Source organism: Meles meles, chromosome 21 (assembly GCF_922984935.1).
Source record: "Meles meles chromosome 21, mMelMel3.1 paternal haplotype, whole genome shotgun sequence".
Taxonomy (NCBI): Eukaryota; Metazoa; Chordata; class Mammalia; order Carnivora; family Mustelidae; genus Meles; species Meles meles.
In genome coordinates, this window is record NC_060086.1 from 39,205,045 (window position 1) to 39,222,567 (window position 17,523).

Sequence of the window (17,523 nt, forward strand, 5' to 3'; positions counted from 1 at the left end):
ACAGTATTATTTACAGTAGCCAAGATACGGAAGTAACCTAGGTATCCAACAACAGATGAATGGATAAGGAAGATATGGTATGTATATATATAGACATAGATATATAAATATACACACACATACACACCCGGAGAGGAATATTATGCAGCCATTAGAAAGGACGAGATCTTGTCGTCTGCAACAACATGGATGGACCTGGAGGATTTTATGCTAAGTGAAATAAGTCAAAGAAAGAAAAATACCACATCAATATGTGGAATCTAAAAAACAACACAAATGAATAAGCAAACAAACAAAAAGCAGAATCAGACCCATAAATACAGAGAACAAACTGACGGTTGCCAGAAGGAAGGAGTATGGAGGGATGGGCAAAATGGGTGAAGGGAAGCAAGATAAACAGACTTCCACTCATGAAATGAATACATCATGGGAACAAAAGGTACAGCATAAGGGGGCGCCTGGGTGGCTCAGTTGTTAAGCGTCTGCCTTCTGCTCAGGTCATGATCCCAGGGTCCTGGGATCGAGCCCCACGTCGGGCTCCCTGCTCAGCGGGGAGCCTGCTTCCTCCTCTCTCTCTCTGCCTGCTTCTCTGCCTGCTTGAGATCTCTGTCTGTCGAATAAATAAATAAAATCTTAAAAAAAAAAGGTACAGCATAAGGAATATAGTCAGTGATACTACAACAGTGTTGTATGGTGACAGATGGTAGCTACACTTACAGTGAGCACAGAATAAGTACAGAGATGCTGAATCTCTATGTTCTGTACCTGAAATGTAACACTGTATGTCAACTACACACAAAAAAGAATTCTCTTAAAGCTTATAATGATGGAACATAAAGAAAGCATGCACATGTTTGTGTATTGGAGTAGGAAGGCATTCGAATAGGGGTTGGGGGTAACAAAGTATTCATGAAATAGTATGTTTCATGGCAAATGAAGAAATCTTATTATTGTCACTGTTAGATAATATTACCCTAAGGTGTCCGATATGTGGAAGATACACTTCCTGGATAAAAATGTCTAGTGTTGCCCATACCTCACAGCAAAACAAAACAACAACAACAACAAAAACAAAGTGTGAGAATCAAACTCTTTATTTTGTTGACCTTTTATGAAAATGTTACCCACTTAGGGAGTTGCCATGAACTGGGACTAACATAAGTGCTAGTTGCCTTCCTGATACGTACTAGCAGGTACCAAGAAATGCTGGCTCACCACGAAGACATAAAGTATATCCCTGTAGGGATACTCGAAAAGAGAGAGGTTTCCTCTCAATGCAGGACCTTTCTTTGTGGTGCTATCTACTATTGTTATTTGGAAACACTTTCCACAGAGATGATCTTGCAAAGAAACATGGTACCAAATGATTACTTAGTCCTTCCTAAGACATTTATTAGAGAAAAAAATAGAAACGATGAGTGGTACTGGCTGCTTTATAGCATGAGTCCTTTTAACCCACATGTCTGCTTCTGCTTGGTGGCATATAGAAAAGTGATATCTGCTTATAGACTTACTTTGGAATAACTTGGTTTTTTGGGGGGTTTTGTTTTTTTAATATTTTATTTATTTGACAGAGAGAAATCACAACTAGGCAGAGAGGCAGGCAGAGAGAGAGGAGGAAGCAGGCTCCCTGCGGAGCAGAGAGCCCGATGTGGGGCTCGATCCCAGGACCCTGGGATCATGACCTGAGCCGAAGGCAGAGGCTTTAACCCACTGAGCCACCCAGGCGCCCCCAGAATCACTTGTTTTCACCAACACATATACCTCAACTTCTTTATGATCCCAACTTTCTTGACCCACAACACATATCAATATGCTCATTCCAACATTTGCTCACATTTGGGGTTTGCCTCAGGTTGGGTCACCCTGGTATAATCTTGGCTTTTCACAAAAATGGCAGTAATTCATATCCCTCACCACAGATTCACTTCTCAGAAACCATTCATATTGGGAAGGCAGAATCCAGACAAGACTTGGCATTACCATCTTGAGTCCAAATGTGTCACTAAAGGATAAAGGAGGCCTTCAGACATCATAGGGTCATCCTTCTTTGGTATTTTGGAGAGTGACAGAAAGGGGGATGTGCCATAGGGTGCATTTCTTGAGAAATGTGCAAGTTCATAACATATATAAATGTAAAGTACTTCTGGAATATCCCCATGGAAAGAAATTGTTGAATAATAAGAAATGCTCTAAACTTCAGGTTTCAAAAAAATGGGAGAGATTGAAAAATGTTCTTTTCGATGAAAGTTTAAGGTCCTTTAGGATAAGGATTTTATTGTAGGCTGCCTTTCTTCATAAAAGAAAATGGGAACAGGGATTTGCACATAGCAGACTTTCAATAAATGATATTTATTGAATCTGATATTTATCAAAGGTGATATAACTGACTAGGCTCCGAGCAGCTCTGAAATAACTCATTACAGATCATTTTCACTCTGGGGCTAGAGGATTTCTGTGTCCTGTCTGACTTTCTCTTGTAGCTATATATCTGATCTTACATATATTGCTACCTTACCTTTGCATGGTGTGTTCTGTTATGAACACTGCTGTCCCATGTACCATGACATTTTACTGTCACACCAGCTCTTCAAAGAATCTCTGGGCTTCTACAGCTGAGAAGACTGAGGCTGAGGGAACTATGAGTTTTGCAAAGACCCCACAGATAGTGTATGATGAGGTGAGAGCTGGACAACTAGTTTTGGGCTCAACTCTGGCCCCCCAGTGGTAAGGAGCCCAGTCCTCTGTACGGCATGTCACGAGGCACCAGCTCTTCCAATTCTGTTCTGAACATCTAATCAGATGTTTAGATGAGAAATCCAAAGCTCAAGAGGTCAAGCAGCTTCCAGCTATCAGGGGTTAGTTCAAAGGTGGGGGCTTGACTCTGTGTTCCTCAGACTCCCCCGGCTCACTGCTTCTCCCACCCACCACGTACGCTTACTGTGCACCTGGGAAGCCAAGCAATACCCACGTAGTAATGATAGATACAGAAAATACTGCCAGGCGATTAACATAGTTTTATGACATGTTTTTCAATTTTATTTATTTATTTTCATTTGTACTACATTTTCACTCTGATTAATAGGGTTTGTTAAGGAAATGCCACTCTCCCTGGGTGCATTTACCAACAGCACAGCTCTACAACTTCCTCCCTCTGTTGGCTCTCTTCTCAGATAAAGCATCTGCTTAGAGAGATGCATGAAGCAGCACAGAGTGCCAAAATCTTCCACCTGGGGCCCATACAAATTCAAAAATGAGAAAACCAACCTCAAAGCCATTGTATTCCATTCTGAGTCACCTTTTCCTGAAATTAATGGAACCACGTCTCCCAGTCTGTCCTGTGTGTTTAACAGTGTAATCTGTAGCAGAATCCGATAGCCTAAATTGATTAAACCCCATCACATAGTATTCCCTAAGCAATTTTTCTTGCAATTAAACCACTGTGTTGAAAAAGAATTTGGTTAGAAATACTAATGGGTGTCCCCAACTGAACTGGAACCTTACTCCTGAGATTCCAGGGTGGCAATGCTCCCTCTTGACTGACAGTAATGTGAAATGAAATCATCTTCATATTCATTCACCACATCAAGTAGAGAAGTCTCCAGAAGCAAATAGCTCCCCCTCTCTGGCCACAAAGGGGAAATGCTCTCCTGTCTAGGGTAGAATGGTAAGACTTGGCACACTTGCCACCACTCTCCGGTTCCTATACCCCTGGAAGACATCGCTAATCAATCATTCCACTTTCCTGCTGAGCTCAGATGCCTTCTTCTCAACAAAACTACAGGGAGCCGTTACTAATCAGAACTGGCAAGCAAGAAGAAATGTATTTGCTTGCCCTCTGTCTAGATAGAGTTTTCCTTTACTGAGCCTAGACACAAAATTCCCTATGACCCAATGCATACATCCAGACTTGAGGTTACCGAATTCCTGGGATACTGAATCTTATTAATCACCATATAACGACCATCCTGGCATCTTCAGTTGACTTTTAATAAAACTACTTTTCTCAAGTGAATGAAAAGTTGACCTTCTCTTCTTCAGCACCACGAGCCAGTATTTCTCAAGAACCTCATTGTAATACTTGGATTTCCTCTCCAAGTTCTTATTTCCTTCTTTAATCAAGGCGAATGTATTCAGCTGGTAAAACCTATATCTAGAAAAATCCTTCTGAGTCTAACCATTCCATTTCCTATTTGCCCACTCCAAAAATAAAGTAATTTTAATTCACTTTAATTGTCCTAAAGCCCTCAGGGCATATAGTAGTTATGTCCTTTTTAAGAGTTAGCATAAGGTGGTTTTCTTTTACTTCTCCAGCAAGTGAGGAAGTAGAAAATCCTCTAGTGATAGGAACAATCACTTTTCTATTAACTGATAAATAATAAAATTGAAAGATGACATATAGTATTCTTTTAGAAACTACAGGTTTCTAAGCATTCATTTATATATTTTAAAAATCAAGTTATAACATACGAGATATAAATTAAAATACATGTCACCTATTTTAAACTCAATGGAACTGTTAAAAACCAAAATTCACACGAATGCATTTCAAAAATCTTACTGGCTTTATTCAACAGTTCATGAATGGGGAAGCACCCAATGTAGTAGATAGAAAGGAGTTCTGAGCAGCTGTACAAAGTGAAAGACTTTTACAGGCTGAAAGAAGGAAGAGGAGCAAGGAAGTTATAGGACGCAAAGAAGTGAGTGGTTATATCAAGGTTACTCTCCTTTGGGGGATGGCAGGATCTAGCAGGCAGAGGACCTAACCAGTGCTACTCAGGCAATTTCCAATTAACTGGCTTAAGATTCCACTTCTGGCAGAGCTAAGCTGTCATTAAGTCAAGTCTCAGTTTGGTGATGTGGGGGTTAGCCTAAGTAGCTCTATTTGGAGGCTTGTTGTCTTGTTTTTAACACAGTATACCAAAAAATATCTGTACTCATTTTTAATTTTTTTTAATTATCATTTTAAGACCTTTCCAATGGGTAGAAATGCCTAGATCCTAAAAAGTACTCCAAAAAAATCAAGAACAAAAAAACTAATGAAAAATCAGATAAATGATACAAAAGACTGTGAGACAATAGAGAAGTTACAGTGTCAACGACAGATTAAAAAGAAGACCGTGAATAAAAAAAAACAGTACAAATGGAGAAATCTCAGGACTAAAAAAATAGAAGTACTGGATGTAAACCACAGCTTTCAACAACCTACAAAAACATACCATAGAAAAGAGATGTTACAACCTTGGGATGACCAATACCTAATGGAGTGCATTTTCTCTACCACCCTTCCTGCCCCAATACCACCAATGCAGCCCTGAGCAACCCTGACCAGCATTCGTGTGTGTGTGTGTGTGTGTGTGTGTGTGTGTGTGTGTGTGTACCTACGTGTGCATGTGCATATATGAAGACATAAAGGCACTCTGTGCTGTGATAGACATTTAAATAAAAGAGAGAACTGATGTTCAGAGAGGTTAGATGAATTAAGCATAGTCAAAGAGGCATTCATGTGTCTTATAGTCAATGCTATTCCTGCCATCCCTAACAGCGTTGTCTATTAAGGTAGCTTACAATTGTTACTCAACCTTTCCAATATATGCTTGAAGCATTCATATGTTCTGAAATCTTGACTCCCCATGGAGAGCGTAAAGCCTTATTTATGTCTTCCAATTATTTTTCCGCTTTAGTTTGGCTAAAATGCCTCACCCAGTGACAGGTACATAATAAGCACTCAGCAAATACACGTTGATTGAATTTAGCTCTTTCTGCCTTACATGTTGCCACGAAAGTCTCTTAATATTGCTTCCATCTTCATAGCCATTGATTCAATTATGCTTCCTCAAATCTTCAGTGAGGCAGGCCACCCCACTCCCAGGCGTCCACATATAGGTAGCGTCTTCGTTCACCTTCCATTTACATCGAACTAAACTAATTATTTTCCTGCTACCTCGCACCCCATTGGAGTTACACAAACCGCTGAGACGGCCCTATCTCCTGCAGGCATCGCTCGTATCTTTTCAGCAGCCTGTTGTAACACGGTGACAGAACTATTAAGAATGTCAGCCTTCAATGCATGAAGAACTTATGTAAAGCAAACCGTGTCAGCCAAGGTAAAACTGGTGCCAGCGGCAAAAGGAAATGCAGAAGCCGACAGGACTGCCTCCAAGCAAACTTTCATAGGGGAAGAAGAAGCAATTTACCCATCCTTGGGATAAAAAAGAAAAAAAAATTAAAGATTTTATTTATTTATTTGACAGACAGAATCACAAGTAGGCAGAGAGGCAAGTAGAGAGAGAGGGAGAAGCAGGCTCCCCTCTGAGTAGAGAGCCCGATGCGGGACTCCATCCCAGGACCCTGAGATCATGACCTGAGCCGAAGGCAAAGGCTTAACCCACTGAGCCACCCAGGCGCCCCTGGTCTGTTTCTTTTTTTTAAAAAGTTTTCTTTTTTGGGGGGCACCTGGGTGGTTCAGTGGGTTAAGCCTTTGCCTTCGGCTCAGGTCATGATCTCAGGGTCCTGGGATCGAGCCCCACATCAGGCTCTCTACTTAGCAGGGAGGCTGCTTCCCTCTCTCTCTCTGCCTACCTCTCTGCCTACTTGTGATCTCTGTCATCAAATGAATAAATAAAATCTTTTAAAAAAAATAAAAGAAACAAACCAAAAGAAAACAACCTTCATGATTTCTACAGGGCTTAGAATCCAATGGTGATGGATAATGATGCACTAAAGAATTGAGCAAATGGCTGGATTTTATGCGATGTTGAGTAGATGATGATGAGGATGATGATGGATAGGTGGAAGGAGGGAAGGAAGGAAGGAAAGGAATGGAAGGGAAGAGGGAGGATGGACGGACGGGTGGATGAACAGACAGACAGATAGGATCCTTGAATTTTTTTCCATCTCCAATGGTCACAACCCCATTCTAAGCCAATGCCATTCCTCCTTCCCAGACTATTTCAATACAGCTCTTAATTATTCCCCTTGTTTCCACTCGGCCTTCACCCACGCCTTCTTCAGTATAGTAGCCATAGTAATATTTTTTCAAAACAAAAGTATAACCATGTTTCTTTTTTTTTTCCCAGATCCTTTGGTGGCTGCCCATGGCAGTTACCATAAAATCTGAAATCTGAAATTGATGAATCTCTCTCCCCTGTCTTCTCTTTCAACACCATTCCAGCACTGTTCCAACCACACTTCCCTTGACTTCCTCAAAAGCCCCAAATGTCTGGCCACAGCCCAGAGACTTGTCCCTAGAACGTGTCAACTTAAATATCAATTCTGTGATCTCCCAAATTAAATTACTATACTCTCTGCACAGACTCCCATAACATGCTTGGCGTTTATCTCACAGAACTTATGACAATTTATAATTATACAATTATTTATGTAATTGTTTGTCAGAGAATTTAAGCCCGTGGGTTCCGGAAACTCACTTGTCTTGTTTCTCACTGTGTCCATAGCAGCTCGAACCACGCCTGGCAAAGAAGAGTACTTGATGGGTATTTGTTGAGTTAACAAAAGAAAGGCTCCAGTCACCTGCTTGATACAGTAAGAGAGCAATTCCTACAGAAGAGAGATGAGGAAGAGGATCACAGGAAGGTTGGGCCGGCTCTGATTCCTCACCTCTGACCACATCCCTCATCAAAACTCTCACAGGGGCAAAAGAACGCTTGACACGTACCATCAGTGACTTTGAGTGCAGCACAGTGAGGGTTCCTCAGGGGGATGCAAAGAAGTGCAAGGCTTCTCAGGAGCTCTGTGCAGGTATGGCACCTGCAGGTCCTTCAAACATGTTTGCAGAATCAGCTTTAGAAAAGAAGCTGGCAACCTCTGTCAGCCACCACCAGGCAGTGGTAGGACCACATGTTCTGAATAATAAAGTCCTTTTTACTTTAGACTGAAACAGTTGCAATCCTTTAATACCTCATTCCCATAATTCTTTATTAAAATATTTATTAAAATCAATGTATGAAAATTCATATATATATATATAATGCATACTTATATGTGTACATACACATACATATATATAAATCTCAATGGCAAAATTCAGTTCCTTGCTTGCTAGTTCTTCATCCTTGTTTTGCTTTGTCTCATTTTTTTTCTCAGAATGAAACTTCAGATGCAACCCAGTTGTGTCAAACCACCATGAAGCTAGAGGCATGTTGGGCATCAGAAAAGCTCCGGGTTGTGACTCTCCATGGCTCTCTACTTTGCCTGTACTAACCAGAGTCCTTTTTGATGCACAGTCCCTGATAACCACAGAGAATATTTCAGTTTCCACGTTTGCAGCGCCCTGTACTTGATGTTCTCATTCTTTCTTTGCGGAGAGAAGAGAAAGAGGAATGAGAGCCCTGCAGGAGAATTGTTTCTCTTTATTTGTACCAGTCATCACTTCATCTACTTTTTAAAGAAGTAAAGTTATAAATAGAACCTAGACATTAGCTGAGATCTTTATACACTGCCATGCTCAAATCCTCATGAAGCCAAAATTCCTTGCCACGATTTCCTTAATGAAATGTACAGTCCCATTGGCACTTGGGACCCAGGGCCATGCAGACAGAAAGAGGTGAGTGTGGAGGTCAAAGGTATGGCCTCAACAGCTGAAACCCAACTACACCTCTTGCAAGTCATAGGGCTCTGCGCAGTCCAAGCAAGGGTCAGTTTTCTCATCTGTAAAACAGCAGTAATTAGCAAGACCTATCTCACTAGGTCACGGTGAGGATTAAAAGGAGGTAATGCATGCAAAAATGCTTAGCCCACGGCTGGGCCCATGAGCAGTTTCCAACACATTAGGTGTTCATCTTCAGAACGGCTGAGGGCAACACCCAGTTTCCCATGCATGGCGTTGGGCCGGAACTCAGCACTTCACAGAACTTCCATTAAAACTCACTCCCGAAAACACCTCACTTTTTGAGGTTGGTTTTATTTTTGGGTGGTATGGGGATGGGGCAGAAGAGGGGAGGGATTAAGTCTACAACAAACCAAAGGGATTCAAATCAGACTTTAGTAACAGCTTCCGATTCCTCTGGGGCTCCTCCCTATACACAGGATCCCCATTCCTGCACACAGGATCCCGATACCCACCCAGTTCTGGCTGGATCCTTCCGCTCACTCCCTCTCCTTTCTTCTTCCACATCAGAAGCACTACAAGGTCTTCTCTATAAAACAGAGCACTACTTTTGCTACTAGCTTTTGCTGAGTGGATCACGGCCCCTTATGTTCTCGGGGTTCCATTTGCCACCCCAAAAGGCTTTCCCCCAAAAAGAAACCTCTCCCTGCGAAAAGGAGAATTTATTTAATCCTTATAAGAAACCTGTGGGTGGCCATTATCATCCTCATTACAGAAGAGGAAATTGGGGCTGGGAAAGGTTAAGTAACTTTCCCAGGTTTGCAGAAGTGGTAAACAGAGAGCCAAGATTTGAATCTCCATTTGTTTGTCTCAACATCTTGTGCTTTTTCCACTAAGATCGCAGCTTCCTTTATTGGAATCTCAATGAACTATTGGCTGTGACCCATTGAGTTTATTGAGCACACAACCCAAAGACTCCCAGCATATTTGTCTTAGCAATGCACAACTTTTGTGAACTTCTGCCAACAAAAGTTTGTGTGTATTGGAATGAACAGCCCATAAAGCTAGTCGGAGAGTACAAATGTAGTCTTATACCTGAATTTATGGATATAACAAGTATACATAGGAATAGAGCCATAAGACCCCTGATTTCCAAACCCTCGAAATTCTAGTCAAGAAATAGCATCAGAGAGATTCTTGAATTCCACTAGTCTCAGAAATAAAGCCTTGTCCCAGGATCCATGGATTCTCAAGCTCATTCTTCCTTAAAGCTTTAACATGTCACAGAGCAGTGGGTTGTTTTCTAATCTGGATTCTCCCTCTATTCTGTGGGTTTCTTGAAGGTAAAGATCCTATCTGACTTATATTTCCCACCCCATATAATCTGAATCCTCATTCGAGGTAACTAAATCACAGGCAGCTAAGAGTAGAAAGCCCAAAAGACAATGTACTGGCTGTTAATTAGCACAATCCATTTCAAAAGGTGATTTAGTGATACCCATCCAAAGTCATGAAGATACTGGTTTCCTTTGACTGTACAATTCCTCTCAGCGGTATTTACCCTTAGGAAGTTACTCCAGGGAAGAAAACTCTACAGATCCTGAGTGATTAACTCTGGCAAAAATGGTGTTAGTGAAAAGAGCAGAAGCACCTAGATATTCCATCGTAAAGGAATAAAATGATGATGTAGGGAGTGACAGACAGAGCAAGATCAAAAAGACAAAAAAGCTCAAGCTAAAACTAAAGGAAGAAATTACAACACCAAATCACAAGCCCATGGTGACCATGGCTTTGGAGCACATATCTGGAGATGGATTACATGGAAATATGGGGAATTAAACCGGCTTCATGGCACGGGTGCAGGCTAGATCGTTCCCGGCACAGGTAAACCTTGTCTCCTCAGTGTCTTTAGAGGAGAGCCTGGGTTCTATTCTGAAATGAAAGGCAGGCCCTTGGAGCAGAGCCCTGGGTGAGAGAGCACAACTTTGCATGCAAGACATGGAGATTCCCCTTCCTGGAGCCAGACCCACACAGGCTGTAGTGTGTGATTACGCTCTCAGACCATCTGCTCAGGGGCTGTGAAGGCAGCCATGTGTCCTCCTGCCTGGATGCCAGGAGGACACCGATCACTAGTCAATCTGCTTGAAATTGCCTCCGATGATTAGTGTGTAATGACTCAGGTAGGTCACGGCCAGGGACGTTTCTGTTATTAATGCATTAGCAGCTGTAAATGGGCATTGATTCTGCACAGAGTGCAGGTTTATAGACTTGGTGGGGAGAGTCTGGCCCTGTGGAGTGTAAATGGTCATTGCTGGGGGAGGAAGCACTCTGCAAGGGCATTGTACTTTGGAGAAGAGTGAGGAAGGCCAGCCAGCTGTGAGAGGAAAAACCTGACCTGAGAATACGGAAAAGAAGAATTTACATGGAACAGGGCCAACTCTTGGCTCTCTCCCATATTTAAGACAGATCTAACCATATCCTTGCAGTCTGACCCCAACATATATTCCTGTCTATGACTGGCTAGTCCATGATAACCAAGAAAATTTGGATTGTTTCATTTACTTTAAATTTTATTTTAGTTTTAGTTTTATCATATAAAACTAAACTAACATATAAACTATATATAACATATATACAACATATAAAACTAAACATACTATTTTACCAAATAGTTTTACCATAATTTATTTTTAGTTTTACCATAAATTAAGGGTCCCTTTCATTGTAACATCCCTACCACTCTGGAAAAAAATCCAACATCATTTATCCAAAGCTATTTGTAAGTGAATGAATGAATGGTAACAGTACCGGGGTAAGAACATTGATTTACATATCAATGTCATGGCACCCTGAGCTGGAATGTACCACAGTACAGTTTTTCAAGATAATTGATCCTTCTTAAATAGAGAGACTGAGGTCCAATGAGTGATCCACCTCACCAGTGATCATGCACACACAGGCCACGAGTAGAAGTTATGTAATTGTTCTGAATAACAATACTTATCATCTTTACCATTTATTTACCTCTAACTGTATGCCTGGCACAGGGCTGGGGTTCACACCTTCTGAGGCAAGAATTCTCATCTTTGGATACAGTTGCCCGAACTCAAAAGAAACTAGCCACATGTTTTTTTTTGTTGTTTGTTTTTAATATTCTGGGGGGCGCCTGGGTGGCTCAGTGGGTTAAAGCCTCTGCCTTCAGCTCAGGTCATGATCCCAGGGTCCCGGGATCGAGCCCCGCATCGGGCTCTCTGCTCTCTCTCAGCAGCGAGCCTGTTTCCTCCTCTCTCTCTCTGCCTACTTCTGATCTCTATCAAATAAATAAATAAAATCTTAAAAAAAAAATACTCTAGCTGTCAGCCCTAGGAGAAAGTTTATTTTCTCAAAAGAAATCTGCAGCCTCTTCCATTTGGAAAAACCAAATTCCTTGTTTCTGTGACTTATTAAGCAGCCATTGCCACAGGTTCACCAATATCTCAAATAAACAACCTTACATTGTACTCTGCATTGTAATGCAGAGTAGAAACAGCAAGTAGATCTCATCTTTAGCTTCAATGAAAAGATTTAGCAGAAACCCCAAGCCATTGTTTTTCTTAGGTCATTCGACTGGTAACTAATGAATAATCAGGATGAAAAGAACGATTTCCCCTCTCAGGCTCTCCAGTCGGAAGAGGCTGCAGGTGAAACGGGCCTTCGTTTCCTCTAATTCTGTAATGCAACCATGGGTGTGCACCAAACTCTCAGTATCAGTTATTAACAGAGCAAACAGGAAGTGGCCTATCAGTACCGTACTAGTCCCAGACCGATGTAGCATATTCATTTTCTTGTCCAGAAGACAATGAGTTCATTTTTGCCCACAGCTGGGGGGGTGGGGAGGAGCCACTGTTGGTCGTAACTCAGCCCCTCTGCCTGGCTAAGGTAATGATGCTTCCCTTCAACCTTTTCTTCTGTGGCCTTGCTTCTATCGTTCTTGTTTATTCACTGAATTCCAAGTCCGAAGGGGTCTTAGTTGCAGACTATTCTAGTTCAGCTCCTTTTATTGTTATTATTTAATGAAAAACAATTAAGTCAGATTGGTCAACTGTGTCAAGGATCACGTGGTCAATTCACAGAGCCAGGACATGAGCCCAACTCTCGTGGTTTTTCAAAGTCTGATCTAGGGCTCCTGGGTGGCTCAGTGGGTTAAGCATCTGCCTTCGGCTCGGGTCATGATCTCAGGGTCCTGGGATCAAGTCCCGCATCGGGCTCTTTGCTCGGCAGAGCCTGCTTCCTCCTCTCTCTCTCTCTGCCTACTGTGATCTCTCTCTGTCAAATGAATAAATAAAATCTTTAAAAAAATAAAATAAAATAAAAGACTGATCTAGATTGGGAGGTATGGCAAGGGAGTGCTATGAGGGGTTATGGATGACAAAAGAATGGTTTCAGACCGAGTTGTCATCATTCAAAGAAGTAAGCCACACAACTCAATAATTCACTCCATATATATTTATACATACACACATATATGTGTATATGTATCTCTATATGTACTTGCTATTTCTGTGGCATTGGGGATAGAGCAGCAAGCAAGACAGGTCCACATTATGTCTTCAGAGACCCTCGAGTCCAGTGGAAGAAGCAGATAATGCATAAGACATAAAGACGATAATTAGAGCGCGTGAGGAGTGCTATGGAAGATTTAAGCTGGGTGAAATGATGGGGAATAATGAGGCAGGTAGTGGGGTGCCACGTGAGGCTTGTCTCTTTGTTATCCACAGTCCTGAAATGCTGCAGTCATACACACCTTCCTTGTAACTTTCATTCTCTTTTTTGTCCCTCTGCTCAACAATAAGGGAACAAAAGAAAATGTTTTTTTTTATTTATCTGCCTATACTCTCTCATGCTTCACAGTCTTGTATAGTCATTAAATCAGAAAGAGCCCACCAGAGTTCCTATTCCCAGTCTAGAAGGGAAATTAGGGAGAGCAGGAGGGATTTCACAGAGCTTGCTACGCAGCAGCTTGAGAGAGATAGGAGATACACATATGGCATGTGTGAACACGGATGCCTGGTGGTGGGTGGTGGGTGGCGGGTGGTCAAGTGTCAGAGCACATGGGAAGGTCACATGAGGCCATCATTTTAGTGTCCTCTACACCGTGAGACCATGAAACCCACCCTAGGCCTGGCCGTCATTTAAATTAATGCTCTGAGGTTGCTCCCACTCCGGCTCCCCCTCCCTCCTGTATTCATCTGATGGCTGACCTCTCCCATTTTTAGTCAATCTGCTGACTTTTAACTCCAGAGAACTCCAAGTCCCTCAAGACAATCATTGCTCTTTCTCTTTCTATTCACCTTATACTTTGCCTGCTCCACAGAGTCCAGATTCTAAAAATACTATCACAGGGTCAAACTTCTACACAGAAAACAGGCTTAGTATTTTCTTTATCCTACAAGCAGAATCAAGGAATTAAAGCATACATTTCATCAGGAGAGTCTTAACAGAGATATATACCGGAGTGTGGAATAAAAATAAGGAAGGGTTGCTCCTGCTGTTAGGACCACAGGTAACAAATTTTGGAGTCAGGAAGTAAATGCACTTGGAAGTCAAGAGATCAACATGTTTGATTAGAAGACGAGGTTTCTAGACATTCTAAGGGAGGCAGTGTTGAAAGCAACTAGCTTACTGAACATGTAACTTCAATGATATTCATGTTTCGGGAACAGCAGTCTTCCAACATGTAGAATGGAATCCAAGGGATGGTGGCTTTAGGCATTAAAACCACTTAGAAAGACTTCACCACTATTTGAGGAAGGAGTACCTGGAGTGATATGTCAACAGAGGGAATACGGAAGGGGTTTCGACAGGCCCAGGCCTCACTCCTCTTGTGGTGGTGGAGGAAGGTCTGAAGCTTGGGACTGGGCTCCCCGGGGAGAGAATGGTGTCCAGAGGGAAGTGAGCAGGGTGTGGTCTGATTTTAGTGTTAGGCATTTGAAGCCAAAGTACAGCCAGAAGCAAGTGCAGGTGTTCAGCAACCTCTGCTGCACCGAACACTGGGATTCAGTGATAGATTCGGAGTGTGTTATTCTAGGCCCATCTAGGCTTTGGCAAAGCAGACATCATAGCTTTGAACAAATATTAGAGCAGTAAGCAGAAGACAAAAGACAGCCATCATGGAGGTCTAGAACGGTCTACGGTCTAATGTCAATTCTGTTTCTCCCACAGACGTAACACTCCATCTACCTACCCATCCCCCAACCTCCATGTGCTCACCGGTCACTATGCCCAGCAAGTGCTGTCTAGCATGACCTTTACCTTCAGTAAAGGCTGCAGATATAATCAGGGGTTATATACTGTCTAATAACCAGAGCATAACAGAGACCAGCCCGTTAGAATGAGCATATGCTGTGGCATTGAGGATCATTAACTCTTTTGTTCTGGATGAAGGGTTCATGTAGGGGAAAAATGCATATGGAATTGCGGGGAAGGAAGATGCTTAAGGGGCTTGGGACAGCAGCGGTTTACCAAACAAGGTCTACACTGGTAATACCAGCTGAGTACCAGCCTGGATGCAAGGATGGAAAACTCAGAACTGGCTCCTGTATTCATGGGGCCTCCAGTCTAGAGCTGTCCCATCCCTATGGTAGATTATTGCTGCCATGTGACAATGCTTAAATTTAAATCAACTAAAAATAAACAAAGTTGTAAACTGAGTTCCTGGTGGCAGCAGCCACATTTCAAGTGCTCAGTGTGGTTACCATACTGGACGGCACAGAGAAAGAATATTCCTAGCATGACAGAAAATTGTGCTGGAGAGCACTGGACAAAAGGAAAAAGCAAACATTAAATTAATTTTTGGTCAATTAATTAAGAAATTATAATTCCGGCCACAGCATGCCAGGGGAGTATAATCTGATGGGAGACCGGACACTGGAACTTAAATTTTAAAGTTGTAGGAAATGACTCTGAGGTGAAGTTCAACCAAGGACCCTACTGCCGCCAGCCTCCGGTAGGTTTCCTCTTGGTCCTAGACACTGACTGAGGTTCACCGCTCCAGCTCTCATCACAAGGAAAGCATCGAAATCTATTAGGTACACAGAAATTGGGCATCCATTCTAAATATCCCCAGTGAGAAGTTTTTCCATTTCTTCCCTTTTTATTTTTTTTTTAAATTATCAGATATCTACACACTGGTATGGAGCAGCAAATTAATAATTTTTTCCTCTTTAGACCACAATCGTAGATATGGAAATACCATATCCAAAGACAAATTAACATGAGCTCCTTACAACACTGTACTAATTATCTCGGGGACCAGAGGCTCCCCTAGGTTAGAAATTTCAGCCCCAATCCAGCGTTGGAACATGGATTCCTTTCTGAGAAGCAGTGATTTGTATCATGTTGAGAAGGTAGAGAGAAAGGTAGGAGGGTCCAACATAATCTGAAAACCCATCCTTGACACCTTCCTCCCTCCATCCCTACCCTGCCTGCTCCAGCACCGCAATGGCATCTAAGAAAAGAGAAGGATACTGATGGAAACAGAAAAAGATAAAGTAACATGCATATTTAACTTTGCACCAAATAGATTTGAACAGACTTCCTGCCAAACAGCCCCTCCTTTCCACTTACAGAACCTCGCAGTTTTTGTAGCCTGAACTTCAAAGGCATTGAAAGATAGATGTGGCATGTAGGGAATTAGACACGAAATTTCCTTTATTATTGGGAACAAAAGCTGTGGGTCTAATCTCCTGTGTGATACAAGCTTTCCCGGATCAGGGTTACACTAAGTCACTCTGATGTAGCAAACAGCGAATACATCATCTTTTTTATTTCTTTCAGTCTCCTCCCTCCTCTACCATTCACATATGCAAATTCTGTACCCAAAAGGGGAGTCATGCCATACCACTGAGGGCAAAGAATTCCCTTTGATCAGCGTCTTCCTGGCCTGGAATCCCCCAGCCTCAGATTCTACCTGCCCCTTTACGATATTTGATGCATCAAATTATATTCCACCAATCTCAAAAGTAGGACATGTTAAAAAAAATTCTAAAACCTTACAAGGGAAGCTACGTCTTGAAAAAAAAAATATTTCCTTTAGCCTTTTAAAGTTAGCCTTTTAAAACTTGGGTATTTATTGTTAAATTATTACAGAGCGATTCATAAAGCAAGTTGGTTGGCCATAGAACTACTGCAGAGGAGAGCAGATGTCCGAGACTTTTACAGAGGTGCTTGTCTACCAACACCACCACCTCAAATGCTAGTGTATCTATCGTAAAAAATAAGAGTCGGGGAAATTGGAGAAAATACTGCTGGCTTCACCAAAAATCAAGTTCTTGCGCACAATGAGAAAGGCAGACGGCGGAAAGTGCTTACTTGCGAAAAACAAATGCAATTTCTGAAACGTACCCCAGCATCCTAAAGTACCAAATTTCTTTTTCTGCAGTAAATTTTATACAGTAGTAATGTATTCTGGCCCAAAATGAATTGTTCTTAAATGCCTCAAGAAATATGTGGTCTCACTAACTGATCTGTTCTGCTTTGCAAGGTCATGCAATGGGGAGAGAGGGACGAGGTTTCTCCTAATGAGAAAAGCTTAGGGAACAAAAGGACAACAAAAGCACATTTCATTTTAACCCCTAGTAAGTAGCGGTAGGGTTAACCCACTGACACGCACACACATTCCCTGTGTTCCTTGTGGGGGTTCTGCCCAGCAAAACCCCTCACCTCTGAATCCAACATAGTAGTGCAGAAAAGAAAGACACAGGCAGGCAGCCCAGTGTTTGTGGGAACTTCAGGCCTGCTGAAGAGAGCTTTTCATCTCAAACACGATCAAAGAAATAGATGTATTTATGTAATGAAGGTTCAAAAAGTGGTCACACTTACTGAATGCTGAGTCCGATCAAGGAAGCCGTAAGTTCCACTGGCATGAGTTCTTTGAGCAGTGTCCTAGGGAAGAAGAGAGGGGAAGACTTTAGGAT

At 42.0% G+C, this 17,523-nt stretch overlaps 1 protein-coding gene across 9 annotated transcripts in view; it reads right to left on the reverse strand.

Annotated features, from left to right (window-relative positions):
* Nucleotides 1–17,523, reverse strand: part of RBFOX1 (RNA binding fox-1 homolog 1) — a 1,785,930-nt gene that overhangs the window by 1,190,306 nt on the left and 578,101 nt on the right. For 8 of the 9 annotated variants that reach the window (XM_045993979.1, XM_045993969.1, XM_045993978.1 and 5 more), the window contains one exon: nt 17,429–17,491. The exons of the other annotated variant lie outside the window; for it this stretch is intronic. In XM_045993979.1, the coding sequence (XP_045849935.1) occupies nt 17,429–17,491 (63 nt within the window). The remainder of the gene's footprint in view (nt 1–17,428; nt 17,492–17,523) is intronic. 9 annotated transcript variants of the gene reach the window in all.